The sequence below is a fragment of the Notolabrus celidotus genome, chromosome 19, assembly GCF_009762535.1.
Source record: "Notolabrus celidotus isolate fNotCel1 chromosome 19, fNotCel1.pri, whole genome shotgun sequence".
NCBI classification, from domain to species: Eukaryota; Metazoa; Chordata; class Actinopteri; order Labriformes; family Labridae; genus Notolabrus; species Notolabrus celidotus.
Window position 1 is genome coordinate 14,747,950 of NC_048290.1, and position 27,923 is coordinate 14,775,872.

General features: G+C 39.7%; 3 protein-coding genes across 3 annotated transcripts; all 3 read left to right on the forward strand.

Moving 5' to 3' along the window:
* The first annotated feature begins 1,017 nt into the window (after positions 1 to 1,017).
* Positions 1,018 to 10,989, forward strand: tmc2a (transmembrane channel-like 2a). Its single transcript, XM_034710201.1, has 20 exons — positions 1,018 to 1,054; positions 2,237 to 2,275; positions 2,390 to 2,852; positions 3,123 to 3,278; positions 4,563 to 4,653; positions 4,746 to 4,827; positions 4,915 to 5,021; positions 5,176 to 5,274; positions 6,130 to 6,272; positions 6,561 to 6,708; positions 6,805 to 6,993; positions 7,270 to 7,449; positions 7,595 to 7,753; positions 7,836 to 7,964; positions 8,175 to 8,242; positions 8,867 to 9,106; positions 9,197 to 9,322; positions 9,505 to 9,583; positions 9,840 to 9,957; positions 10,370 to 10,989. The coding sequence occupies exons 1-20, from the start codon at positions 1,018 to 1,020 to the stop codon at positions 10,570 to 10,572; spliced, it is 2,856 nt and encodes a 951-aa protein (XP_034566092.1). The 3' UTR covers positions 10,573 to 10,989.
* Positions 10,990 to 11,836: 847 nt separating this feature from the next.
* LOC117831103 (annexin A1-like) lies at positions 11,837 to 20,533 on the forward strand. Its single transcript, XM_034709609.1, has 12 exons — positions 11,837 to 11,971; positions 12,073 to 12,182; positions 12,920 to 13,025; positions 13,161 to 13,255; positions 14,163 to 14,276; positions 14,594 to 14,684; positions 14,966 to 15,102; positions 16,432 to 16,525; positions 17,133 to 17,228; positions 19,659 to 19,717; positions 19,877 to 19,999; positions 20,130 to 20,533. Exons 2-12 carry the CDS (start codon positions 12,114 to 12,116, stop codon positions 20,184 to 20,186), a joined length of 1,041 nt encoding a protein of 346 aa, XP_034565500.1. The 5' UTR covers positions 11,837 to 11,971; positions 12,073 to 12,113; the 3' UTR covers positions 20,187 to 20,533.
* Positions 20,534 to 21,510: 977 nt separating this feature from the next.
* On the forward strand, positions 21,511 to 27,787 carry slc30a5 (solute carrier family 30 member 5). Its single transcript, XM_034709141.1, has 16 exons — positions 21,511 to 22,058; positions 22,245 to 22,367; positions 22,495 to 22,561; positions 22,692 to 22,777; positions 22,890 to 22,977; positions 23,485 to 23,572; positions 23,684 to 23,760; positions 23,857 to 24,027; positions 24,266 to 24,554; positions 24,658 to 24,866; positions 25,057 to 25,214; positions 25,298 to 25,427; positions 25,652 to 25,949; positions 26,029 to 26,255; positions 27,283 to 27,411; positions 27,520 to 27,787. The coding sequence occupies exons 1-16, from the start codon at positions 21,988 to 21,990 to the stop codon at positions 27,688 to 27,690; spliced, it is 2,382 nt and encodes a 793-aa protein (XP_034565032.1). The 5' UTR covers positions 21,511 to 21,987; the 3' UTR covers positions 27,691 to 27,787.
* Positions 27,788 to 27,923: the final 136 nt, after the last annotated feature.

The window sequence follows — 27,923 nt, forward strand, 5'->3', positions numbered from 1 at the left end:
TCATAAATATTTTTTGTGCTTGATGTTCAGAGTTAACATAAATCATGCACAAACTACTTCCTGTCACCAAAGAATAATAGCACTTAAGGATATCTCATGTAACGTGAAAGTAAACTTCCCATTGTGTATGTTCTCTAGACACATAGACCCCCCCAGGAATGCAGCAGATGTGTCACCTCAAATGCACTCACTTGAGCATCAACAGTCTTAAAGGGTGTGAACATCATCTCACCAGTGGGAACTGATGACCGTGTAATGGAATCGTTTTGGACGTGAAAAATGAGCTCTACTCTATTATTTAATGAGACGACGAGGTGTTTCTCTTCACTGTTTGTGCATCTGCACAAACAGGGACGCTGCTGTCAGGCTCTGCTGCCAGCTGCATGACTTCACGCTGCTGTCATTTTATTGTTAGATCCAAAAGAATAATGCTTCAACTTCAAGGTCAGCTCTGGGTATTTACTGTATGCCTAATGAGTCATGGAGAGAAACCTAAACCTTCATTAAATCTTTAGAGCGTCTGGTCTACCTCTGTGTGTGGGTGTCCAATTACAAGAGGAGTGAGAGTGTCTCCGAGCACATACAATGATTCACAAAGGTATACATTATGACCATTTTAGAAAAATAAAGCAGGAGCTAAATGTTAAACCTGGCCAAAAAGTTGATTTTGAAGGATATTCAGTTTCCCAACTATGAATATGAGCAACTAGTGAGACTGACGGCTGAATATCTACACTTTGATGTACTAATCATGAAATACAAACATCCAATCTGAAGGAGAATAAAGCAGCCGCTCTGCTGGATCACCTTTGGATACCAAAATGCACTGAACTTGTCGGCGAGCACCTGTAGAGAGCAGGTCACATGCAATAGTAGTCATAGTGACGGCAGCATCAGATACCTGAGTTGGGTGCTGGCGATGAGCCTATAGGCAGTGGAGAGCCAACCTGTTGGGGGGGTAGACCGGGCGAACGCTGCAGAGGACACAGAGGACTGGCACTTTTATAATTTTGCAAGATGCCGAGAAAAATCGATCAGGCTGCGTTGGATGAAGGTGAGATAAATATCAGAGGACTGAAGGGTTCATGTGTTTGATATTTTAAACATATAAAAAGCTCAAATTATAATGAAATGACATGTAGAGCAGCCTGCTTTAACTTGGAGGAGAAACATGCTTACCTGCATCTATATTCTTTCCTTATAAATGTACATTTATTATTGTTTTGGCATTAACTTTCATTACATTTCATAACTAACAGATTTTATACAACATTATTTGTTTTAATGGCATGTTTGTGGACTTGAGTCATTTGGCTTGGCCCTTTTCCAAAAGCAGGAACTTGAGAAAAACACTACATATTCACAAGCTATCACTGGATCTGCTTTTGTTTCCATTGGTTTATACCATAACAGTTCCTGGAACTAAATTGAAGTTACTGGTACTCAATACAAATTCATTTCCAGGGCTTATTTGTATCGGCCAGATCAGCCAATACCTGAGGCCACACCTGTTCAGCTTAGCTCTGTAAGACAATACTTAAGCACGGCTGCACTTGTGTTCACATGAAAACAAAACAACATTTAAAAGTTTGGTGTTTTTTTTTTATGTCCAGCATCAGGCTAGAAATTGATTAAAAAAACGGTGATGGAAAGTAATTTTAAAGATATTTTTGTGTTTGAACTTATAAAAAAAATGATGGCTTATTAAGTAGAACAGAATTGAATGGAATGGCAGTCCAGACTATAGTACAGATTCTCCAATTTGTACTAAACTCCAAAGTCTCTATCGCTCATGGCCAATCAAAATCTACAATCAGTTTATCATTGACACCTTAAACTTTGCTGAGTGAGATATTTCAAACACCTATTAACTATTCATTCCTAAGAGAAATACCCGCATAGCAATGTTGCTACTAACATTTGTTAAGTTAGAAATAATAAGTTATGAGTTCAGTATTGGACAAAAAACTCATATTTACAACACATGGTCCCCATGTTTTCCTCTGTTTTAAAGGTTAATGTTTGATGAAATGTGATAAGATAATTAATTCAATATTCAACATCTCAGTCAAGCTTGTTAGCATGTTAGCATTTTTTGGGGTTAACAAAGCTTGTTTTCTCATTTTACCTTTACCTTTTACCTCAAGATAAATGTGGAGATCTTGAGAAAGTTACTAGAAATTAGTTGTTTTCAATTGTTAATTGTTATTGTGTTGTTTTGTGTGTTCTTCCTCAGTGGGGATAGAGGTGGACGGGGATTTGAGTGACAGTGATGGTGAGTGGATTAAACTGCATATTTAAGAACTGATTTAAATGTATTAAAGTCTTAAAATCTGATCAAGTAACCAAAAATATCAGATGTGATTAGTTTAACGTGTTCTTAACGTAGATGGTGCCACGCAGAGGAGACCCAACAGAAAGCAGGCAGCCGGAAGAGGAGCTGCAAGGGGAAGAGGCCGGGGCAAAAAGCCAGCCAGCGATGATGAAGATGAAGATGAAGATGATGAAGACAACGCTCCCAAGAGACGCGGCAGGGCAGCAAACAACAGGAAACCTGCAAAGAAGCGAGGCGGTGGTGATGATGATGAGAGCGAGGATGAGGCTCCAAAGAGGAAGCGAGGAGGAGGAGGAGGAGCAGCCAATAGAAAGAGAGGTGGAAAAGCCCAGGACAGTGATGAAGAGGAGAGTGAGGCCGAGAAAGGAAAGAGGGGAAAGAAAGGTGGAGGAAAGAAAGGAGGGAAGGAGGAGGAGGACAGTAAGGGTAAGAAGGGGGATGCCAAAGGAAAGGATAAAGGGAAAGACAAGGGGAAAGACAATGACAAGGACAAGAAGAAGAAGAAAAAGGGGGACAGGTAGGCCGAAGGAGAACGCATTATAGAGTCTTTTAACATTGATAAATAAATCCAGATCCAAGTTGTGCGTGAATTTGCTTGGTGTTGATTCTGCAGTTGGAATAAGTTCAGGTCAAAAAACAACCTGATTTTATTCTGCAGAGTAGATTCTGTTGTTCTCTACTCTGAATGATCCTGCAGCCCACATGCAAAGGATATTCATAATGTAATCTCTGTTCCAGTAGATCTGCATCATTTGATCTCTGTCTTCATCTCTCTTTCCTCCCTCAGTTCCTCTGATTCAAACTCCAACTCTGAGGAAGAGGAGGAGTCCATGTCAGAGGGAGAGATGGCTCAGCTGATGGAGGAGGTGGAGGAGAAGAAGAAACTGATCGCCACTATCAGGAACAAACCGTGGAGGATGAAGAGGAGGCTCACCCACTTAAGGTAACCTCTTACACCTTTCAGATAATACTTCACCTCAACCAAAAACCACAGAGCCATGTTCCAAACTTTGACATCGGAGAAATCTTATGCAATGTCTGCTTAATTCAACTTGTAGGTTATTATTTGGGCCTCTTTTATTTTATTCTCACAATGAAAATAGTTGTTAAATGTAAAACTAGGTCAACAAGTGTTTAATGACTATGAAATACTTAAAAATCTCAGGTTTACTTTTTTACCTTCTATTTTTTTTTTCTGATGATATATTTCCTCTGAAACTTTTAACTGTGATCATTAAACCTTTCGGTCTGAAACGATCTCAGATTTTAAAATGCATCATATCCCTCTTTATTATGTGGTTTAACCTTCAATCAATCATCAATCTGCTTCATGAAGTGGTCTCCTGGAATGGTTTCTAATTAACATGAGCCTTGTCAAGAGTTCATTTGTAGAATGACTTGCCTTCTTAATGTGTTTGAGACCATCAGTTGTGTTGTTCAGAGGTAGGGTTAGTACACAATGGATAGCCCTATTTGACTTCTGTTGTAATCCAGATTATGGTTTACTTTTTTACCTTCTATTTTTTTTTCTGATGATATATTTGCTCTGAAACTTTTAACTGTGATCATTAAACCTCTCGGTCTGAAACGATCTCAGATTTTAAAATGCATCATATCCCTCTTTATTATGTGGTTTAACTGTCAATCAATCAATCAATCAATCAATCAAGTTTTATTTATATAGCACCTTTCATACACATCAAATGCAATCCAAAGAGCTTTACAGCGACTGAAAACAAGAAAGAAGCAGAAATAAAATAATGGCAAGACATATTAAAAATCACAGAAATGGATTTTAAAATAGAGACTATAGAATAGAGACTATTGCACACTGACAACAATAAAATATGTGTAATTAAAATAAGTTAAAGCATCAAATTGATATTAAGAATATAAATAGTTCAAATAAATCAATTTAAAAAGGGGAAGGATAAGAGTTTAAAATAAAATTAAGGCTAAAAATGTCAATAAAACTGAGTAGATAAATAAAAAATAATGAATTTAATAATTTAATATAAAATAAGATGAATAGTTAAAATTTATAAAATAATAAAGCAACATTTAAATCAATGTAACAGTAAAAAGTAAGTAATAAAATTGTACAACCCTACATAAAAGCCAGACTGAATAAATACTGTGCCCATGATTGGTATCAAGTTGTAAACCACCATGGAAAACTTGAATGCTGAAGACTGTTCTCTGACCTGAAGTCTTGTTTTGTCCATAGAGAGGCTCAGCAGTTTGTGGATAAATTTGAAGGAGCTTTGGGCAAAGGAAAAGGCAGAAAGTGGTACGCCTACAAAGTGATGATGACGAAGGTAAAGCCTAAAGCTTAAATCACCTGTCTGTAGTATGTTTTGCTGGCGTGTTTGAGATCCCTCTCATAATCTTTTTTTTTTTTTAAACCCAGAAATGGATCAAGTTCCAGAGAGACTTTGAGAATTTCAGGACAGCTTGTATCCCCTGGGAGAGGAAGATCAAAGAGGTGGAAAGTAAGTTTGGTGTAAAGCACGGCCTAACAGCTCCTCCAAGTAGACAGATGCTCAAAGAGTTAAAATAAATCCTCTCAATACCCTCAGGTCACTTTGGATCATCTGTGGCGTCTTACTTCATCTTCCTGCGCTGGATGTACGGCATGAACCTGGTGCTGTTTGGCTTCACTTTTGGGCTGGTGGTCATCCCTGAGGTGAAATTAGTTAGTTGTATGCACATTGGATATTTAAAAATAGTTAAACAAGGCATTGAATGTATGTATTTTTAATTTTTATAATTAAAGAATGTGAATCAAATTAGAAATGTGCATATTTCAGTGTTTAAGGTCTCCTTATAATCTCTGCCAGGTTCTGATGGGCCTGCCGTACGGATCCATTCCAAGGAAGACTGTACCCAGAGCAGAGCAGCCCACCGCTCAGGACTACTCTGTTCTCATGGACTTCCAGGTGAGTCTGATAAATATGAACCATAATCAAATTTCTTTGAAATTTTGTCATGCCAGGATCTCCTTTAGTTCAGTGCATGAATAAGATTCAGAATCAGAGACTAGCTTGACACATACTGGGAGTTTTGTCTTAGTGAGTTGGTGCATAACATTAAATATAGAAATGTAATAAAAAAGAGGAAGCAAGTATTAGAAGAAGCTCTACCATCAAGGAACCGCAATATTATACATTCATAGAATGAATAGTAAAAATATTCAAGTGATGTTTTATTTATTTATTTATATACTCTTAGTTTATTTTTATTTTATTAAAACATTTTTTAAAATACAAGTCTTGTCTTTAAAATATATATCTTGAAATTGTAATTAAAGAAAGTCTGGAACAAGCCCTCCATCTCAAAAGAAAAAATCCAACACAGAGTCAAATATCTGTAGAGACAGTAAGAGATTTTTTTATACTATATATAAACAAGATATGCATGTTGATAATTGAACATTAAGTACAAATTTAAGGCACCACATCAATAAAAATTTTATAAAAAAAACTTGGCATATTTAAATATCTAAAAAACAATCTTAAAATGTCCCCCTTGATGATAAATTATTAAAAGCATGAACTGTACAGAAAAAATGTGGAAAATGTCCATTCTTTATAACTCACAGCTCAGACATTTAATATTTATTCAGATTATATTTAAATTTATCATCCACAAAAAACAGAGGCTGATTATCAGATCTCATCATGTCTCATCTATGGATTTGGCTTCTTGCTCAATGAAAGGAACCCTAACACACTTTTTTTGTTGTTGTATAAGAGCAGTAAATAATGATCGTTATAACTTCTACACTTCCTCAGGGCTACTGCAAATATTCAATTATGTTCTATGGATTTTACAACGACCAGAGGACCATCGGCCTGCTGAAGTTCAGGCTGCCTCTGTCCTACCTCATGGTTGGGATCGGCACCTTCGGCTACAGCCTGATGGTCGTCATCCGCACGTGAGGCTGCAGCAGCATCCGTTTTATATGGATGCTTTTCATTCATTCACGAGTTATCAAAAAAATCTCTCAATGACTCTTGAGACATTTCAGATGATTTGAAGGAACTTTGAATGGAGCTTGATTTAATTCAGTTTGATTTGATTCAGTTTGATTTGAAAAATGTGTGAAACCAAAGCTACAAACAGAGAGCTGTCTCTCAATGATGTAGTTATTGATGGAAATATAGAGATTGATCTAAACTCTCTCCACCTCTGTGCCCTGAAAGAAGTCTGTTTTGTTTTTCAGAATGGCGAAGAACGCTGATGTGGGTGGCGGAGACGGGGACGAGGGAGAGTTCACATTTGCTTGGAAGATGTTCACCAGCTGGGATTACCTCATAGGAAACGCAGAGACCGCCGACAACAAATACGCCTCCATCACCACCAGCTTTAAGGTGACCACTGCACATTTTTCACGAGAAACATAAAAGCGTTCCTGCTATGAAAGTTGAAGTTCTTCACTTATTTTCCCTCCATTATGACAAGAACAGGAGTCCATCGTGGATGAACAGGAGAACCAGAAGGACGAGAACATCCACCTGCGGCGGTTCCTCAGAGTCCTGGCTAACTTCTTCATCACTTGCAGCCTCGGCGGCAGCGGGTACCTCATCTACTTTGTGGTGAAGAGGTCTCAGGAGTTCGCCACCAGAACCGACCTCAGCTGGTACGAGAAGAACGAGGTAATGTTGCGTAGACGGTTCAGAATAAAGACTTAAATCAAACTGAATACTTCCTCAGAGTTTAAAGAGGCAAGCTCATTGACTAAACTAACTCAATAAGGAAAATATTTTCATTCAAAGTACATTACATGATTCTAAGCAGGAAAATGTTTTATAAAGACAATTACAATTTGAGAAACGAGGACACATGTAGACCAATAAAGAGGTGTTCTCTCTGTAAGATCTTATGTCTGTAAAGGAAATTAAAGTTCTTTTCATTGTAAATGTTCTTGACAGCTGGAGTTAATCATGTCTCTGCTGGGTCTGGTGTGTCCTCCTCTGTTTGAGACCATCGCTGAGCTGGAGGACTACCATCCTCGAATCGCCCTCAAGTGGCAGCTCGGACGCATCTTCGCCCTCTTCCTCGGAAACCTCTACACCTTTCTGTTCGCCCTGTTTGACGAAGTTAATACAAAGGTACGACTGTTGGACGGTTTTCAACAATGAACACTTTCTTTTGGTGGTAATAAGCTGAAAACCCTTCAAACAACTTTGGATGTTTTTATATCTCTTTATATAATTTTGTTACTGATGTCTGACTTTGTTTTATTGTGTCTCTAAGCTGGAGGAAGAACAGTCTATTAAAAACGCCTCCATCTGGGCCATGAAGGAGTACTACGCCAATTACACAATGATGTCGAATGACACAGATGCCACCCCGCCCCCCATGGACCCATCTGATGTCATCCGAGGACCCTGCTGGGAGACCGCTGTTGGAATAGTAAGACATCACTCTGTTAGTGTGCAATAATCTTCTGCCAGGACTGTGTGTAAAGAAAAAGTCCTCATGTGTGTCGTTCCAGGAGTTTGTAAAGCTCACAGTGTCGGACATCCAGGTGACCTACCTCACCATCCTTATTGGAGACTTTGCCCGAGCCGTGATTGTCCGATTCCTCAACTATTGCTGGTGCTGGGACCTGGAGGCTGGATTTGTGAGTCTGCCCAAAGCTCCACATGAGTTCATAAATTTAAACAGTTCATTAAGGGAATGTTTAAAGAAAACTTCAAAACTGCTCCTCTGTTTCTGTTTGACATCACAGAGAAATGATGTGCTTAAGCTTTGATGAACTGTTGTATTGATTTAATGAATTAGTTTTGACCGCGTGTTGAGGTGAGTAATCATTTTCTGTGTTCACTTTCAGCCGTCATACGGAGAGTTTGACATCAGCGGTAATGTGCTCGGATTGGTCTTCAATCAAGGGATGATCTGGTACACATGTTCTCTGCTCTGTTGCTGTGTGTGTGTGTGTGTGTATGTGTGTGTGTGTGTGTGTGTGTGTGTGTGTGTGTGTGTGTGTGTGTGTGTGTGTGTGTGTGTGTGTGTGTGTGTGTGTGTGTGTGTGTGTTTCTGCATGTATCCTGTATCCCTGAGTGTATAAATGATATTAGTGTCATTGATACTGCCAGTGTTTTGTGTCTCATGTTGCAGAGGAGCCTCTTTGTGTAAATATCAAAGGCTCTAAATGTTCATGACAAATCCTCAGAGACTTTATATGAACACAGTTCAATAATACCAACATAATAATCAAATATCTGTGATTTATGGGTCAATGTAAGCGTGTTTTGCCCTTTAGTTTTTGAAATGTTTAGTAACCTTTAGTCATCATTAATCCACCTTAACCTAATTTTAGAAATCTGACATTCGACCCTTGTTTTCTATAAATTGAAATCTCTCTCTCTTTTTTTTTGTTTCCCTGAATTTCACATTTCTCAAAGTTCTTAATAACATGGTGCAGATTTAACCCCTGTTATACCCTGTTAAGTTTTCATGTTGATTAGTTTGATGCACATTAACCCATCACATTATCTAATGTCATGTTATGGTGCATTTCAGGATGGGTGCTTTTTACGCTCCCGGGCTGGTCGGCATCAACGTGCTCCGCCTCCTCAGCTCCATGTACTATCAGTGCTGGGCCGTGATGGCCACCAACGTCCCCCATGAGAGAGTCTTCAAGGCCTCCAAGTCCAACAACTTCTACATGGGTCTGCTTCTCCTCATCCTCTTCCTGAGTCTGCTCCCTGTGGTCTACACCATCATGACGCTGCCGCCTTCGTTTGACTGCGGCCCCTTCAGGTAGCACTTTGACATACACCGTGGAACGTAAGCCAAACAGTGTGTTAAAACATGTAGTCACTCACATTTTGGCCGGGCTGATGTTTGCAGTGGGAGGGTGAAGATGTTCGATGTCATAATGGAGACGATCGATCTGGACCTGCCCGCCTTCATGGGGACGCTGTTCAGCTACGCGGCGAACCCCGGCCTCATCATACCAGCCGTCCTGCTCATGGTGTGAGTGTGGAGGAGACACGTGCATATAAACGCACAGCTACACCATGATCAGAGGAATAAACATTTAAATGATCAAATCCCAGAAACCCTAAGTGGATAAAGTCAACCGGTTGCTGCTGAAAAAACATTTTCCTTTTCAGACGATGAAAACTTGTTTGTTTGTTTGTTTGTTTGTTTTGCAGACTGGCCATCTACTATCTGAACTCAGTGTCTGAGGCCTACCAGAACTCCAACATGGAGCTGAAGAAGAAGATGCAGATGGTAAGATAAGAAAGCGCTAAAGTATAGTGTTGAAAGGCAGACTTAAACACTGTTGGCTTTGCTCTTCTTGTGGTATTTGTTAAAAAAAACAAAGTGTAGCATAAGCTGATCCTTCAAGCTCCTTCTTGACATATTTGTAATAAAAACACATCACATTTAAAACAATTGTTTACAGCCACCCTTGTTTCTCTTTCTTTCTAAATACAATAACTTTTCATCATCTCTCTGTCTCCCTCTGTCTCGTCTGTGTCTGAAGGCCCGAGATGAAGAGAAGAACCGCAGGAACAACACGGACAGCACCAACCAGGTCATGAAGGACCTGGAGGACCTGTTGCCGAATCGTTCCCTCGCACCTCCTGCTCCACCTGAGCCAGGTCAGTGAACTCCTGATCGATCGTCCAGAACACATTTATGAAAAACATGACAAGGGGCACCGTTGGCCTAGCTGTCTAAGCGCGCACCCAATATACAGAGGGTATAGGCCTCGTCGCAGAGATCACAGGCTCGATTCCAGCCTCGACCATTTACTGCATGTCCTCCACCACTCTCTACTCCCCACACTTCCTGTCTCTCTTCAGCTGTCCGGTCCGTTAAAGGCAATAATACCCAAAAATATAACTTTACAAAAAAAAGAAAAACATGACAAATATATTTTAGAGTTTAAGATTGTGAGAGTTTTCTCCTCTAGGCATGATAAATACCTTTCCTTCTGAACATCAAACCCTGATAAGTTATCATGTACCGACCTGACACGAACAGCTGATCCATCGTTTTCTCTCATTACAGAAAAGAAACCCGAGCCAGAAGCAAGGCCAACCAAGACCAAGCCGGGAGCAGCGGGTAAAGGTGTGAACCTGCAGAAGGACGTGGCTCTGGCAACGCCAAACCCCAACGCTCGAGGACCAGTGAGGCAGCCCCCCGGCCCGAGAGGACCTGGTCCTGGTCCTGGACCAGGCCGGGGCCGTGGGAGAGGGCCCCCTCCTAGATAACAGAGTGAGAGATCTCTTTTCATTTCACAGATGGAGACAGAAAAACAAAGTTATTCTTACAATGACTGCCTTTGAGTCGTCTTTGAGTCCTTTAATTTCTCACCGACTTTAAGGTACAGTCAGAGTTTTCAAGGGATGAAAAATGAAAGGTGTATTACCTGTTTCCTTACACAGAACACTAAAAACTTTGGCCTTCTCTTGAGTTACTCTTAACGACATGAAGGAAGATGCTGTGGTTGATCCATGGTTCTGCACACACAGCTGTACAGACTGCTAGATATTGTACGTTATGCTAATTGTTATCACTTTTCATAAACTGAAACTTTTGTGCTTTGTTGTTTTTTCTTTCTTTTACAAGATTTTGTCGGTCATGTATGAATCTGAATTTGCAATAAAGTTTTGAATCTTTTAATAACATCTTTGAAGCCATTTCGTTTTTATTGTTTCTCTCAGCTGATACCTCTGTAACTCTCTCTACTTTTGATTCATGCTGCAATATTTAAAATGAACTTCACAAAAAGGGCATTGCAAGAGGAGTGATGTGCAACACAAACACATTAATGTAACAAAAAAATACGAAGTTTTCTTGACAGTAGGCAAAATTTGTCAAGAAAACTTTTATTTTTTATTTTTTTTAAACTTGATCTTATATGTTAGGAATACTCTATATTAGTCAGCAGGGCAAATTAGTTTTGTACCCTGAACTTATATCTTTATGTTAGCACAACTAAACAGCAATAATGGTTAGGACTCAAAATAATTCATGCAACTAGTTCACTTATCATTTTAAGTTGAGAGAACTTATATGTTTTTACAGTGTATGATGATTTGCATTTACCATCAAAAGGGGCGCTGCATTTGAACAGATGTGTGCACAGATACCATTTACATTTACATTCTCTTTTTGTAACCTTGTCTCTCTCGGCTGTATTGGATTGATCATGAAGGGACGAACTCAGTGTTTTAAGTGTAAAAGATGAGCGAGGAGCTTCTAACATCAATCAGAGACTAGCACTAGCTTCCCCCTGGGTTCCCCCTCAGGTGTCTGAGCTCCACAGAAAAATGCTGAGCATCAGGTTAGGTCGTATAATTATGCAAAAAGTGTTTGCTTTAAAAAATTAACCACAGTCTCTCCGTCTTAGTTCCCTGCATGTCTGTGTGAAAGATCGGGTGTTTGAAAGTCACCCAACCTGTCAGGAGAGCTCAAACCTCAGACTGTCACCTCGCAGGAATGCTGTCTTTGAAGGGCTGGCAGCTGATTGGCTGATCCACTGCAGGTGTAAGTAAACCTGCCTGAATATCACCTGCTTATAGCTGGGTGGAGACACAGCAGGGTGAGTTAAATAGAAACTCCTCAGACCTACAGACCGGGGTGTGACGACCATCTGCAGGAGCACAGGTGAGCTTTTTATTCAGTGTTTGGAATAAAGGGAGAAAACTGCTGAATCATGTTAAATGACAATGTTTTAACCTTTCTGTTTTCTGTTTTTCCCTCCACAGAAACAATTTTTGTCTAGTTTCAACTTTCCAGCTAAGCACAGATGGCCTTTTTCAAGAAATTCTTCAAAGACATCATTCATGACCGAGAGGTCGATGAAGAAACGGTCAAGGTGAGTCTCAGAAGAAGAAGACAAAAGTTTGATTATATTTCCAGTAAACACTGCAGGTTTTTTTCTTCATAAGTTGAATGTGAAGTATTGCAATCTATTGATAGATGATTTAAATAACTTTAAGTTCTAAATTGTTTCAGTCCAAGTGGAATGAAAGAAATGATTGCAGAGGTAAATGAGTGTTTTTGTAAACAGTCTAGTTGCTCAGGACGGAGAGGTGTGGCCGACAAGCCCATTTGTTATGATGTGAGATGCTCGAGCTCTTGTGCACCTTTTAAACCTCACCATGCTCATGCAGATAACACTCACCTGTAGTGTCTCCACATGACAACAGTCCCCTGTGCTCAATGAATGGGGGTGTCAAAGGAATCAGTGTGAGGATTCAACAGAATTTCTTACAGCTTGAAGTTTTGAGAAAAACTGGAATGAAAATGTTCAGAAGTCAATTCTGACTCCATGACACTAAAATCCTCAAACCTAGCTGGACACAGACCAAAGTTACACATAACAAAACATAAAAACATTAATACTATTTTAATGACATGCTTTAATTCACAAGTTTAATTCACTTCTAACAAAGACCTCTAAGATAGTTGGATGCTTGACACTTTGTTGGATTTCCAATGTCTTCAAGATTTAATTTGAGTTTAAAACTAAGAGTATTTAGCTGTTGCAGCAACTCACTTGAAAAAAATGCTGTTACACCACATCTGTAATTCTTGATGTTGTTGTTCCAGGTGAAGGGAAAGAAGAAGCCCAAGTATTATGGAACAGTCTCAGAGTATCCCAACTTCAGTGCCAGCAGTGATGCTTCTGTTCTCCAGAACGCCATCGAACATCACGGTGAGTGGTTTCCTTTTTTATAAGGCACGAATCTTCTGCTTATCCCTGACATGATGCATGTGCTCTGGTGTTTGAAAAGTCTTTAGCCATGATGCTTTAAAGAGAGTAACACAGAGTAAACTTTGTCCCTGACAGATGTGGATGAGGATGTGATCATTTCAGTGCTGGTGAAGAGAAACAACGAGCAGAGGCAGAAGATCAAAGTTGTTTACGAAGCTTCAACTGGAGAGGTGAGGAAGTCACTAAAAACAGGATCAAGTTACATTTAGAGAATCATTAAAATGTGAAATATCCTGCAAAACCTTAATCTGACTTTACTATATCCAGTGTTTGAGCTTTTCACTGAATCAGGAACAAGTAAAAAGCAAAATCGGAGCTGCTATTGAATTTATTTCACCCCTTGTATACGTGGTTTGATAGATGTTTTTAAAAGCTCCAACAGAAATCACTTTTTTTGTTTCCTCTTAACATTTTGCAACCTTGTTAAACAGACTGGAACACTGCAGGAATTATTCTGCTAAAACCTCACTCAGTCTGGAAAGACCTGTTTTATTGTGGCTTGTCAGCAAAGCTATAGATGTGTTTCTGAATTTACTGAATCAGTGTTTACAAGACTCTCCTTTATTGGTGCTGTCGTCACGCTACAATAGAACATTTTGCTGCTTTTCTATCTCTCACATAACCTTTTAAAGGCCAATAACTCATGAGAGTCTTGGAAAATGTTGGAAAATATGATGTGCAGTTATGACTTCCTTACTTGTTCTTGTGACTCCTCTTCAGCAAAAGTTAAATAATCATGTTTGAAGAAGAAGAAGAAGAGGACATACTTTATTAAACCCTGAGGGGAAATCCAATTTTACGCTGTTATTGAACATGCAATTGGCCGGAAATACGCAAACATGCACTATGCACATACCTTGTTCCATACTGGGACTTGAACCCGTGACCTTCCGAGCCGTGTGGGGGTCTCTACAGACTGAGCTACTGCTTCCTCAAAGCTGGAATCACATCCCTAGTTTTAGAGTTAAAGACGATAATAGCAGATGATATCACACACACACACAATTCAGCAGAGTAACTCTACTCTGAAGTTTAATGATCACATTGCACAGAAGTGTCTTTATATCTTTCTCCTAGAGGCTGGAAGAGGCTCTGGAGTCAGCTCTGCGCTCAGATTTGGAGGATGTCACAATGGCTCTGATCATGACGCCTGCTCGCTTTGATGCCTACGAGCTCAGGGAGGCCACAAGGGTAAATATCAGAGGAAATCATGTTGAAAAGTCACTCCTCATGTTACTCTTTTATTAAACTACTCTGTCCTTTTCTCTTCTGAGGGTTCAGACATGAATCGACTGGGTTTCTAGAGTAGGATCTCTAAATTTGGGGAATTTAGTTCTTTAAAATCATAGTTAAGAAACTGTCCAGCTAATACTCTTAAGAATAAGAGAACTGAATGATAAGTAAAGATAGAAATAACATAAATACATCCTAAAATGTTCATGTAATGTTTCCATGACCAGTACTTTAGTGCCTGTATAATCTTCAGCTGTTTTGCTCTCCTCTAACAGGGTCTGGGCACGGATGAAGACGTGCTCACAGAGATTCTGGCAACCAGAACAAATGACGAAATCCGGGAGATTAAGAGGGTCTACAAAGAAGGTTTGGAATGGTTCAGAGCAGTAACATGATGGTGTACTGACTGAGCTCTGAGGCCCTGAAGGGTTTTTATGTTTGATGAAACATCTTTGCTGTTAACCTGTCTGCCTGAGCGCACACAGCCGTAAAACAAAGCTGAATTCCTCAACAATGCTGCACTGTAATGAGGACTCCTAATAACAGATCCTAAGAGCCAGTGTGGACAGAATTATCCCTGTTATGTTACAGTTATGTCTGTTATGCTGCAAAGTGCATTTGTACAAGAATGCTTCTTCGTCCCTCAGTGTACGGAAAAGACCTGGCGGAGGTCATCGAGGATGAGACCAGTGGTGACTTCACCACAGCACTGCTGGAGCTGCTGAAGGCTGAAAGAGATGAGAGTGATGAGGTCGACATGGATCAGGTCCGACGTGACACAGAGGTAAAATCAGGAAAATAACTCGAATAGAGACCACGGATCGTGAAAATGAAGACAATATGATGTTCGAAATAACTTGAAATGTCACTGAAATATGTTTCACAAACTGCATGTCACTGATTCTGTTCACTGCTGACACTTTCTGTCACATTTAAACACAAAAACAAATCTGTTTGTCCAACAAGTGACTTCCTCTGACTGCTCTGAGTGTGCACTAGTTTATCTCCATTAAATGAATGCACACAGCAGATACACATAGACTACTGACATCGGTGCATGGAACATGTCTATGTTTATTTATTTGCACAATTAAAAAATGAAAATAATGAAAGATAAATAATATACGGTGCAGGAAGAGGCAGAAAACTCAGCTTATTTGAAGCCTCCAGCCAAATAGTGTTCTAATATCAAAATGTAATTAAAAAATACCAAATAAGGACAAAAGTTGATACTAAAAATAAAATAACACAAAGATATACAAAATTAACAATTAATATAAATTCAGTTATTACATTAACAGGATTCGAAAGCACAAAATATGAATATGATGTGTATGGATACCTATCTAGGAGTATGTGGTTGAGCATAATGATTATAATTAAATAACAGTAGTTAAAAGTTGTTCAAACATCGTTTATAACATTTTAAAAATGAACTGTTTTTTGGGTTTTTTTTTCACTATTGGTTTTGGTGTCAATTATTATTATTATTTAAATGTGTTTATTTTATCTGTCTGATTATTTATATTATTATTATTTCATTTATATATTGTGTTTCATGTAAAGAAAAAAAAAAGAAGAAGATATATTTGTTTTTTACCCAAATGTGACAAGACAAAAATCAAGAAAATACTAATTACAAAAAATAAGATAAACAGTTTTTAGCCACATAACATAGTTTACTGATGGGCTAATGTTTGTCAACACGGCTGATATCAGCCGATACGACACATCAGGGCTTCCCTTAACTTTCAGCTGTTAGTAGATTTTTTATCTTCTTTCTCTTTCTAGTGAAGAGATCAAATGTGAAACCTGATCACCTGGTTTTATATCTTTGAAAAACCCAGTTGTTACTTGAAGTAATCACTTATTTTTCATTCAAGTTAAAAAGGATAGTCTTGTACAGATGTCTCATGCTGTGCTCATGCTGCTGTTGCAAATGTGCATATTTGCATAAACTTTGAATGTAATAGAGCCACACCAAAGAGTCTTCCTCTCAGTCTGAGCACAACGTAACAGCGGGGTACACTGATGTGTCAGCAGGTTCATCCACTCATGTCCCAAAGAGACATATATGAAGTGATGATGATGTGTTCCTCTTCTCCTCCTGCAGACTCTTTTTGAAGCCGCTGAGCATCCCGAGGGAATCAATGTTGCTGCCTTCATTAAAATCCTGACCTCCAGGAACCATAAGCAGCTCGCTAAGAGTGAGTGTCTGACGCGTTTGAGTTCTTGTATTTGAGGTCTGACTCATCAGAGGCTCAAACAGCCAAAACCTACATTTCAAACACCAACAGCCAGTCAAACAGGTGGAGCCACACCTGCAGGTATCAGGGGGACACACCCAGACGTTTAGGAACAATATACGGAGACTGGTTTTTGATTTAGCTAAGCTTTCATCATCTATGGAGTCCATTGTTTCGGATTTAACTCATGAAACTGCAGGATAAGAGATTTGTTTTTGTCTTATGTATCATTTGATTGTTTATTGAAGCACAAATGTATCAACATGGTAATGTTGATTTAAGAAATGATCTTAGTGATACATAAATTAAACCTGACAAAGCTGCCATTGTGACTTAAATAAGCAACATTTATATTTGAATGATGCGTCTGAAAACAGGCTCCAGTTCATTCTTTTGGACAGTATGAATAACATATTCAAAGCTAATTTCAAACAGGCTAAAGATAGTTTTTCTCACATTCTTCAGCTGGTTTGGATGTAAAGATCAAGCACATTCCTCTGATACACTTACAACAACTATCTAGCCCAGATTCCTCATCTCTGTCTTGTTTTCTGTTTATCTACTTCAGCATTCCAGCAGTACAAGTTAGCCAGTGACATGTCATTACCTAAAGCCCTGGACATGGAGCTGAAGGGAGACATTGAAGACTGTCTCATCGACATCGGTAAGGAGGATTCTAGTTGAACAGATCTTGTGTCCTTTTTTTTGGTTTGGTTTGAGAGGCTCTCTTGCAGATTGTTTTGATACAGGGATTATTGAGGACTACATAAACCCAAAGCTGTGCATGAATTAAATCTATTATGCTTATTTATTTCACTGTATTTGTGTTCTGCATGTGCTTCCCTTGCTAGTTTGAAAAAGGTGAATGATGTCATGTGTCTGTGTGCACCAAACAACATTCATATCAGTAATTCATCATGTGTATAACAGCAGTGGTTTGCTTGCATGTTTCCCAGGCCACACCCAGTGTCTTGATTAAGCACATGAGCTTTCTTATGATCACATTCATCATAATCAAACTCAAGTGTACAAAGTGTCTATTCATCCCAGCTAAGTATGAAATGTTAAAACTCTCTCAGATGTGCTCAAAGCTGCAAAACCATTTTCTTTTCGTCACTATAGCACTGTGGTGAAGTTAGTTTTCAGTCCTGACAAAAACTGCAAATCAAACTGTGATTGTAAAGGATGTTAAAGGGAAAGCATGCATTTCTTAGTGACTCTGACTCTGACGTGTTTATCAGAGCCAGAGTAAAAAGCTGAAAGCATCAGAGTGAGCTGAAGGCTGCAGCTGTGAGCATGTAATGCATCCTGGTGCAAAGGCATTGTTTATACAGCACTGTGAGCAGGACAGATCAGCTCTCTCTTCAGTCCAGCAGACGGACTTACTGCTTCAATTATCTACATTCACTCAGCAGTGACTGGAAATCCTCATAAAACTCACTTTTTGTTATGACTAGCATTGTGTTGCTAGTTTGATATTTGAATGAGGAAGCTGCCAACAAACCACAGCTTGTGAAGTTCATCCACATTACAGTCAGCCACGGGGAGATCTGTTGGTCTGACCGAGCTCTGTCCTGGAGGTTTAGTTATTCCGGTCTAAAAAAGACGAGTGTGTCCTGAGGGGGGAAGAAGAATAAAGAGAACAAAAGGATTCGTGTTCATCGGGGGAAGCATATGTTCAGCAAATTTTATGTAAGCTTGTCAACTAGACTTGAGATCATGAGGACTCTACATTAGAATAAAGGTCACAGCGTCAGAGGTTGAGCTGGCACGGTACACATTTATTTACAGATGGAAGCTTTTATGGACTCGATGAACTCATCACGACACGGTATAAATAAACAGCTTTGTACTCAGTCTCAGTCCTACAACATGTGGTATCCAGACAGAAAACACTGGAAGGAGGGCAAAACCAAAGAGAGTGCAGAAAAGCTTAAAGAAGAACAGACTGCATGCTGGACGGATGATCATATCTGCAAACTGTAGTCTCCAGCAGGCACATATAGGTTTCCTCTTCATTCTTTTTTTATTTTCAAAGATCTGTTTATCTGAATTTTTACACTTTACATACAAAAAAATCAATGTAAACAATTAAAGCAAGGGATGTTTTTGTGTAAAAAACACAATAAGTGAATTAACCAAAAAGCAACAAATAATAATAAATGATAATAAATTAAGATAAAAGATAAATAAATAAAAAGGGAAAATAAAAAAGGGAAACTACAATAAGATAAATAGGTTAATATTGAAAAAATAAATAATTGGAAAAGGTAAAAAAGAAATAAAAATTAAACATTAGAAAATATAGTTAAAAATGAATAATAATAATAATAATAATAATAATAATAATTATAATACCAAAAAAAAAAATTTTGAGAAATTAAAATAAAAAAAACCCTCCATATTTGATAATCTACATCGTGAACAACAGAACATGTTCTTTGTGTTATAGAAGGGATTCAAAGCCTCAAAGGATCAAAATAAGATACTCCTTTATTCATCCCACAAAGGGGAAATTCACGGAGTTATAGCAGCAAACAAGGTGCACAGTTCAATAATTCAAACAAGAATCCATATATATATATATATATTTATAAATGTAATAATAAAGAAATAGTCGATGGAAAAAGATTATTTTCTTTCTCATTGGAAAACATTCAAGTTTATTTCCATGCATCAGAGAATGTAGTTGTAACATCTGTGTGACAATTGTGATTTCTTCTCATAAAGCTTCTCTCACCACTAATGCATTCAGAAAAAATGCTTTTTCACATTTGATCAGCTCTAGATTATCTAGGTTTTGCACAATGTTAAAGGTGTACTAGTTATCATTATCTTTTTAATCCTAATCAAGCAGAAGTATAAAAAAAATGGGCTTCCTATAAAATACGCCACCATGCATGGACACAAGAGTTTGAACTACCTCTCACTCTGCAGCAGATTAAAACCTGAGTGTATTTGAATCGTTTTATTTTGATTGAACTATTTCAGCACCATTGTATTCTTTTTCTCTCTCATCCTGTTATAATGTGAACACTAGACTCCATGTAAATGTCACCAGTGTTGATGTTCTTCCTGTCTCTTCATTGTTTAGTGAAGTGCGCCTGGAGCACACCAGCCTTCTTCGCTGAGAAGCTCCATAAGGCCATGGACGTATGTATGAAACCCCATCTCACTCATCCACTGTACATGTGTCAGTGTGTTTAACATGTGTTAATGGGACATGCTAAATTGTATTGCTGAATTTGTTTGTGTAATAAAACTAATACAAGACATTAAACATATTTCCATCCTCTGCTCTGTCCTCTCCAGCGTCACGGCACATGTGAGCAGTCTCTGATCCGGGTGCTGGTGAGCCGCTCGGAGGAGGACCTGAAGAAGATTGTGGAGGAGTTCCGGGCCATGTATGGAGTCAGCTTGCAGGATTCCATCGTGGTAAATGAAATATTCAAACCTCCCTGAATGACTGCCTTTGTGTTTTGTTTGTGTTCATCCAGTGAAGGAACAAATGAAAGTGATGTGTCAGAGTTTTGCAGCTGACTTTGTCTTTGTCTCTGTTTCACAGAATGAGACAGATGGACATTATCAGGCCGTCCTGCTAGGATTGTGCGGGCCTTTCTGAAGTTCTGGTGCAACACCTTCACTGAACATAAAGCCTCATTCACCAGAAGAAACTAAAGTCTTACATCATGTAGAAATATTAAATGTCTAAAGAAGCTGATATTTTACCCCCTCATTAAAAGATCTTACCCTCTTTATGTCTTAAACAAGTGGTAACAACAGCTTTTTCACAGTAATTCTTATCCTGTTAGGCAATATGTTTTCAACAGTTTGAGCATGGGTTTGATTCTGTCTTTGTACTGTGTCTTCTTTCCGATACATCAGATCAGATGAGGTTTGGATTCAAAACCTGTGAGCTGATGACATAAATAAAAATGTTACCTTAAATAAAAAAGAGTGCCTTTGTTATATTTCTTGAAAAGTTACTATAAATCTTCATTTTGCTCTGATCTGGTATAACTTGCTTATTTGGACTGAGCCTAAACTAATATACTGCCTTGCTAAAGAAGCTGAGGGTGAAGGAGATGAAGTGGCCAAGCATGTCTCCAGACCTAAACTCTATTGAGCATTTGTGGGGCATCCTCAGACGGAAGGTGGAGGAGCGCAAGGTCTCTCACATCCACCACCTCCATGATGTCGACATGGAGGAGTGGAACAGGATTCCAGTGGCAACCTGTGAAGCTCTGGTGAACTCCATGCCCAAGAGGGTTAAGGCAGTGCTGGAAAATAATGGTGGCCACACAAAATATTGACACTTTGGGCCAATTTGGACATTTTCACTTAGGGGTATACTCACTTTTGTTGTTGTTGGTTTAGACATTAATGGCTGTGTTGAGTTATTTTGAGTGGACAGTAAATTTAGACTGTTATACAAGCTGTGCACTGACTACTTTACATTATATCAAAGTGTCATTTCTTCAGTGTTGTCCCATGAAAAGATATAATTAAATATGTGCAGAAATGTGAGGGGTGTACTCACATTTGTGAGATACTGTATGTATAATTTTCTCATTTACCTTAAATTCCCAACTGAAGATGTATTGTTTCTATATTCTTAATGATTGTTTGTGTATGATGCTCCTTCTGAATGTACCCATTGTTTATGTACATCTAAAATAAAGTTGAAAAAATAAGAAAATGTACAATTGACCGGAAGTAAGAAACCGGAAGTGCTTCACAAAATAACAGTTAACTGCCTGCGCTTTTTTTTTTTCATAGGTAATACCAACATTTGAAACACGTGTTTGTAGGATAATATAGTATTTAAAATTACACATTTTAAACATTTCATCATGTCTAGAGTTAGACGAATTTCAAACACCTAAAAACAGAACACGAAGCTGTTTCATTAACGCAGAAGCAAAAGCTGCGCAGAAGTGATGCTCACGAACACACACACGTGACGTGGCATGGTTACCGTGTCCGGAAGTGCCGTAAACAGGAGGTTTTATCCTGAAATTACTCCTTCGAGCTGTCATTGTTTTCAAGTTAACTTTAAATTCGCGTATTGGATTACTCATCTATGTCTCTATATTTTTTCTCTCGACATACACTGAGCACTCCAAGTGTGTCCTAGTTTAATGTTGGGATTATATCTGTCTATTGGGCCGGCATGCTAGATTTAAAGCTCAGCTAGCTAACACAGCTAGCTTACAAGCTGAGAGGACTCAGCTGACTGTCTTTACATCTATATATTTTAAACAGTCTATGGTTTACATTCAGTGAGTTTGATCCAAAGACTGCCAGAGGAAGCCTGGTCCATTCCTCTTCTGTTCATGGGTAATATTTCAGTTTCATGGTTCAGATGACAGAGATGATTTGGGTTCTGTGGACATAAACAGTTTGAGTTTGACTGATTGAAGATGGAAGATAAATACAGCAGCAATGTGCTGTCAGGAGGAAAACTGGGCATGGTTGAAGTCCCTAACTCAAGGTATGTGTGTATAGCTTCCTTTGAGCATCATGCTGGTGTGTTGTCATGTTAAATCACTGCAGCAGTAAATAAACAAACATGTTATTGGGTCCAAAAAAAATGAGACATGATTAAAGACTGGCTTTACTTTTACTTTAACAGGACAGATGTCATGTCCTGACACTATTTCTTTGCTCTGTTCTCCAGGTTAACAAGATACATAGTTTTACTGATCATCACAAAGATCCTGAAGGCTCTGGGGATCTTCGAGTCCTATGATATCCTCAAAGTTGTTCACATTGTGCAATTCATCTTTATACTAAAATTAGGGTGAGTACTCTAATGTTACTTGTTTTATTGTCTTTGAATTAAACTTGGTGTTATGAATCATTATCACTTTGTTTCTTGTCTTAAAGACAGAGAGAACATGCTGACAGTGATCTCTCTCTTTTCTCAGGAGCGCTGTTATTTTACTTTTCTTTCAAAAGCCGTTCTCCTCAGGAAAAGCTGTCTCTAAACGACAGGTTTGTTGGATTGCTTCCTCTTAATCTTGGGTCTAAAAGATTGTATCACTACGCCTGTATCCTGTAAAGCGTTGGTATTAACTTGCCATACTTTTCATTAGTCTTTATGTTATTTGTGTTTTCTTTGCAGTGGATAAAGATACTAAAGCATGCTGTGTGTAGCTGCATCATCTCCCTCCTGGGCTTCTTTGGCCTTACTCTCTGCGGCCCTCTGAGGTAAACTATCACTGTAAAAGGAATACTAGAGCTGTATTTACTTGATGTATTCTCATCTAATTTAGACTCTATTGTGTTGGGATGATCTAACTCTGGCTTGTGTCTTTTACAGGACGCTGTTACTTTTGGAGCACAGTGACGTGGTGGTCATCGCTCTGCTCGGTGTTCTGTTCACCAGCTCAGGAGGAGGGCCGTCCAAGGTAAGAGGCCGAACAACCTCAGATCAGTTCATCTCAAACTAGGAAGCCTGTTGACAACCTGACTGACTGTACGACTGTAAATGACTCCTGCATTGTGGGACTTTGTTGCAGCAGAATAAGAAAAATCAGAGTCGTAATATGGGTTTATTTACAACTAGGTTTTCACATACAAAGAGTTTGGTGCTTTTGTTTTGGTGCATAAGGATTAAAATGTACAAAATGTTTATTTTTTTGTTTAGAATTTTCAGATTAGATTTTAGGTTTCTATATTCTTGTCCTTACTGTCTTGTTGTCAAGTACCAGTGTTCTCATCACCACGTCAAATTCCTTGTGTGTGCAAGCTCACTTGGCAATAAAGCTTTCTTGATTCTCTGCTGTGTTTTGTGCCAAACACATGGTTACTATGACTGTGCTTGTTATTGACTGTTTTTAAACGTCCAAGATGCTTCAAATTAGCGTCACTTTGGAAAGTGTGTAACTTGCATTTCTGTTTGTGACTTTAAACAGACCAGAGGAGCTGCGTTGTTCATCATCGCTGTGATCTGCCTCCTTCTCTTCGACAATGATGACCTCATGGCGAAGATGGCAGAGCACCGTATCCTTCCTCACTGACAGCATTTGCAGCTTTTCTTTATTGTATGTGTTTTGTTGTACTATCACACTCCTGTGTTTCAGTTTTGTCTGCCTTGACTCTTCCTCTTCTCAGCTGAGGGACACCATGACAGTGCGCTCACACACTTCCTCTACACTGCCATCGCCTTTTTAGGAGTTGCAGATCACAAAGTAAGCAAAGCCCACTCAGAAAATGTTGTGTTTAGTGTTCCTGACAGAAGCACAGTAAAGTGTTGGTTTGGCTCTAAATGAATTCCCTCCTCTCAGGGTGGTGTTGTACTGCTGGTGGTCTCCCTGTGCCTGAAGGTGGGCTTCCACACGGCCTCCAGGAAACTCTCGGTGGAAATTGGCGGAGCGAAACGCCTCTACGCCCTGGACAACCTTGTGTCTGCTGTGGTGCTGCTGCCCTGGGTCATAGTGCTCTCAGCGACCACAGAAGTAGGTGTTAAATAAAGAATCTGTACATGCATGATCTTGTCTAAAGCTGCCCAGAGATGTGGAGGAAGTTAGTAAAAAGACATCAAACATGTATCTTCTTTTGGTTTGCTTCACTTTGAGACTTAAAGAAAGCTTTGTCTCTTTTCTGCTCTGATGAGTGTTTATAAAAAAAGTCAAGTTTTTCGTCACTGTGTCTCTTATCTGACTTCCTAACTCCCTGCTTTCCTTTCTACTCCAGAGTAAAGTGGACTCCTGGTCGTCGCTCATCCTTCCGTTCGGGATGATCATCTTCTCCGTGATGATCCTGGAGTTTTACGTTGAGGCCATCTGCAATGCAAAGATGGAGACACCGAGATGCGCCCGCTACGGTTCTATCGCACTCATCCTCAGCGGCCTGCTGCTGGCAAACTTCTGGACTCACCCACTGACAGACCAGCTGCGCTCCATGAGCAAACCTCCACAACAAGTCAGCACAGAGCACGTGCTCTCTGGAGGAGTGATCGTCAGCGCCGTCTTCTTCATCATGTGTGAGTTACGGATGTGGTCGTCGACACAAAGATCTCTCTGATAAGGAGAGAATATCTTCAAATATTCACATTCTTAATGTTCTTCCCTTCCCTTCCCCTGCAGCGTCCAGCATTCTGTCATCCCCATCAAGAAAAGGTCAGAAGGGCACCTTGGTGGGTTACTCACCTGAAGGGACTCCTCTGTATAACTTCATGGGTGACGCTCTGCAGCACACGTCACAGTCCGTCCCTCGGTTCATCAAAGACTCCCTGAAACAGATCCTTGAGGAATACGACTCCAGACAGATCTTCTACTTCCTGTGTCTGAACCTGGTATGTACGGCTTTAAGAAGAACACATTGTAGCTGGCCCCTCAGGTGAAAGTTTGAGGACATGAAGAAAAGGGAAGCTGTGTGAATTAGGGGATAATACAAATATAACATTTAATAGTACAGTTTTCACCCTTTCAGAGAATATTGTGGCACACTGACGTCACAAGTTGTGTCTGTTTGTCTGTTTTAAGGCGTTCACGTTTGTGGAGCTGTTGTACGGGGCTTGGACAAACAGCCTGGGTTTGATCTCTGATGGCTTCCACATGCTGTTTGACTGCTCGGCTTTAGTCCTCGGCCTGTTTGCTGCCCTCATGACCCGCTGGAAAGCCACCAGGATCTTCTCCTACGGGTAGAGTTCATGAAGAACACGTGGTTTCAGATATCGGAGTCATCCAAGAACTGAAGCTTTTAAATCTCTCATTTCTCTTGCAGGTACGGCCGAGTTGAAATACTCTCTGGATTCATCAACGGCCTGTTCCTGATGGTCATTGCTTTCTTCGTTTTCGTTGAGTCTGTCACACGCCTGGTGGATCCTCCAAACATAGACACAGACATGCTGACTGTAAGCAAGGGTTAGGGTTGAAGAAGTATCTCCTGATTAAGAGTCCTCTGATAATTTAATAACCTGCATTAAAACTGCCTTTGGATGTTTGATCTCTTATTTTGTCTTGTTCTGAAGCACATCATGTCCACCTTTGAATCAGACTTCTCAGGACGTCTCAAATATCTCTGTTTGTCATGGATTCAGTCTGAACCCTGCAAAATTTTGTTTTCTGTCTCCTGCAGCCGGTGTCCGTCGGAGGCTTACTGGTCAACCTGGTGGGTATCTGTGCGTTCAGCCACGCTCACTCCCATGGAAGCAAAAGCTGCTCGTCGAATGACCACGGCCACTCACATCACGGCCACTCCCACAGCGAGCACAGCCACGGAGGTCACGGACATTCCCATGGAGGACATGGGCACAGCAGTCATGGACACAGCAGTCATGGGCAGAGCAGTCATGGACACAGCAGTCATGGACACGGCGGACACGGACACTCTCACGGTGGAGGGGGAGGCGGAGGCATGAACGCTAACATGAGAGGTGTGTCTCGGTCAGATGAAGTCATTCATTGAAATAAAGTTGAGCTCAGATATAATCATTGTGTTTTATCCTCTTCCAGGTGTTTTCCTCCACGTCCTCGCTGACACTTTGGGCAGCGTCGGCGTCATCATCTCCACCATCCTCATCCGTCAGTTTGGCTGGTTGATCGCCGACCCGATCTGCTCGCTTTTCATCGCCACGCTCATTTTCCTCAGCGTCATCCCTCTGCTGAAAGATGCCTGCGAGGTTCTTCTCCTGCGAATTCCTCCAGAAAACGAAAAGGACCTGAACATCGCGCTGGAAAAGGTGAGGAGTCACAAATCACTGTATAACTATAATACAGGGTGAAAGAAAAAGGAAGATTTTCTCCTTTTTATTTTGTTACTTTAGATTAATGTTCAGCATACTTTTTGATGTTTTGTTTGACATTTGAAAGTAAGCTGAAATCAAGAAATACGTTTGCATTCATTGTAACATTTGTCTTGTATCGATCCCAAAACAACTCAAAAGTTAGTTTGTAGGTATTCCTAATTTTTTTTCACAACTCAGCTCAGCTATGTTGGCTGCTGAAGTCTAGTAATGCAGCCGGCCGCTAGTCCTCCCTGGAGTTTTTACATGAAACATGTTAATGCATCAGATATAAAAGATGGTGATATGAATCAAACACTGCTGTGCATATTGTGTCCCGGGAACAGGAAATCATCGGTATGATGAGTTTATATCTTCACCAGTTAGTTTAAGCTGAGTTTTGTTTGCAGGATTCAGAATATGTCAAAAGATTGGTAGTTTTTAAAGGATATGCGTCTGTAACAGTGGTTTTTAATTCCTGCTGTGAGACAAGATTGTATAGAAAACTTGTGTTTATACAGTAACTTTGAAGTTTCCTTGAAACAAAGGACTATCTGCAAAATCTTTTCTTTGATATCACTTATTTGAAGGGATAATTTGGGTGTTTTGAAGTGGGAGTGTATGAAGTACTCATCAATATTTAGCATACTGCATACGGTTGATAACAGTCAGCACAGCCCTTGCTTAGCTACACTATAGCTTAGCTATGCACCGCTGCAGCCAGGACCACAAGTACCTCAGTCACTTAAAAGTTCTCTGTTGAAGTGTACTTTGTATTTCTGGGTATTTTCATTACTTCACCTTGATGCCAGAAAGCCTCAGACCTTCACCATTAAGTTTCAAGTATTTGATAAAACCTCTCCTCAACCTGAACGCATCCTTTGAAATCGGGTAACATATGCATGAAGTACATGCATCTACAGATTCACCATGGTCAGGGTTTTTTAAAGCTGCCTGCTGATGTTAATCTTCTATTTTGTTGCAGATCGAGAAGATCGAAGGAGTTTTGTCGTACAGAGATCCTCATTTCTGGAGACATTCAGCAAACATGATCGCAGGAACCATCCACCTGCAGCTCATGGCAGATGTGGTGGAACAAAGAATCATTCAGCAGGTACAGTCAAAAGTGATGCTTTTATTTTACTGCAGACGTCTTGAAGATGAATTCTGTGGAGACGTATTTCAGTTCGGGTCATTGTTTATTAATTTCTCTGATTTTCAGGTGACGGGCATTTTGAAAGATGCCGGAGTGAATAATCTGTCGGTGCAGGTGGAGAAGGAGGCGTACTTTCAGCACATGTCTGGACTCAGCACCGGATTTCAGGAAGTACTGGCAATGACTCAGCAGATGGAGTCCATGAAATACCTGAATGACGGGACGTGTATCATGTGAAGAGAACCTTTGGGACCAAAACTCAGTTTGTTTTTTTAGTTAAATGTACAGTTTATGTGTGTATGCTGCTCTAATAAATCTGAATATATTGCTTTAATCTCTGTGCCAGCTTCATTTTGTTGTTCTCATGCTAGGTAAGTCTACATTTATTGACACTTACTACTTACAAAAAACATGGTCACTTCTGGCTCCAAATAAACAAAACAAAAACAAAGATGGAATACTGTTCATCA

What these genes read in the sequence shown, in the direction of transcription:
- tmc2a (XM_034710201.1), top strand. Translation starts at nt 1,018, where the DNA reads ATGCCGAGAAAAATCGATCAGGCTGCGTTGGATGAAG. An exon ending in ACAAAGTGATGATGACGAAG is followed by an intron (nt 4,654 to 4,745) that starts GTAAAGCCTAAA and finishes TTTTAAACCCAG; the next exon opens with AAATGGATCAAGTTCCAGAG. An exon ending in GGGACCTGGAGGCTGGATTT is followed by an intron (nt 7,965 to 8,174) that starts GTGAGTCTGCCC and finishes GTTCACTTTCAG; the next exon opens with CCGTCATACGGAGAGTTTGA.
- slc30a5 (XM_034709141.1), top strand. Translation starts at nt 21,988, where the DNA reads ATGGAAGATAAATACAGCAGCAATGTGCTGTCAGGAGGAAAACTGGGC. An exon ending in TAGGAGTTGCAGATCACAAA is followed by an intron (nt 23,761 to 23,856) that starts GTAAGCAAAGCC and finishes CCCTCCTCTCAG; the next exon opens with GGTGGTGTTGTACTGCTGGT. An exon ending in AACAAAGAATCATTCAGCAG is followed by an intron (nt 27,412 to 27,519) that starts GTACAGTCAAAA and finishes TCTGATTTTCAG; the next exon opens with GTGACGGGCATTTTGAAAGA.
- LOC117831103 (XM_034709609.1), top strand. Translation starts at nt 12,114, where the DNA reads ATGGCCTTTTTCAAGAAATTCTTCAAAGACATCATTCATGACCGAGAG. An exon ending in AGGTCCGACGTGACACAGAG is followed by an intron (nt 15,103 to 16,431) that starts GTAAAATCAGGA and finishes CTCCTCCTGCAG; the next exon opens with ACTCTTTTTGAAGCCGCTGA. An exon ending in AGACTGTCTCATCGACATCG is followed by an intron (nt 17,229 to 19,658) that starts GTAAGGAGGATT and finishes TTCATTGTTTAG; the next exon opens with TGAAGTGCGCCTGGAGCACA.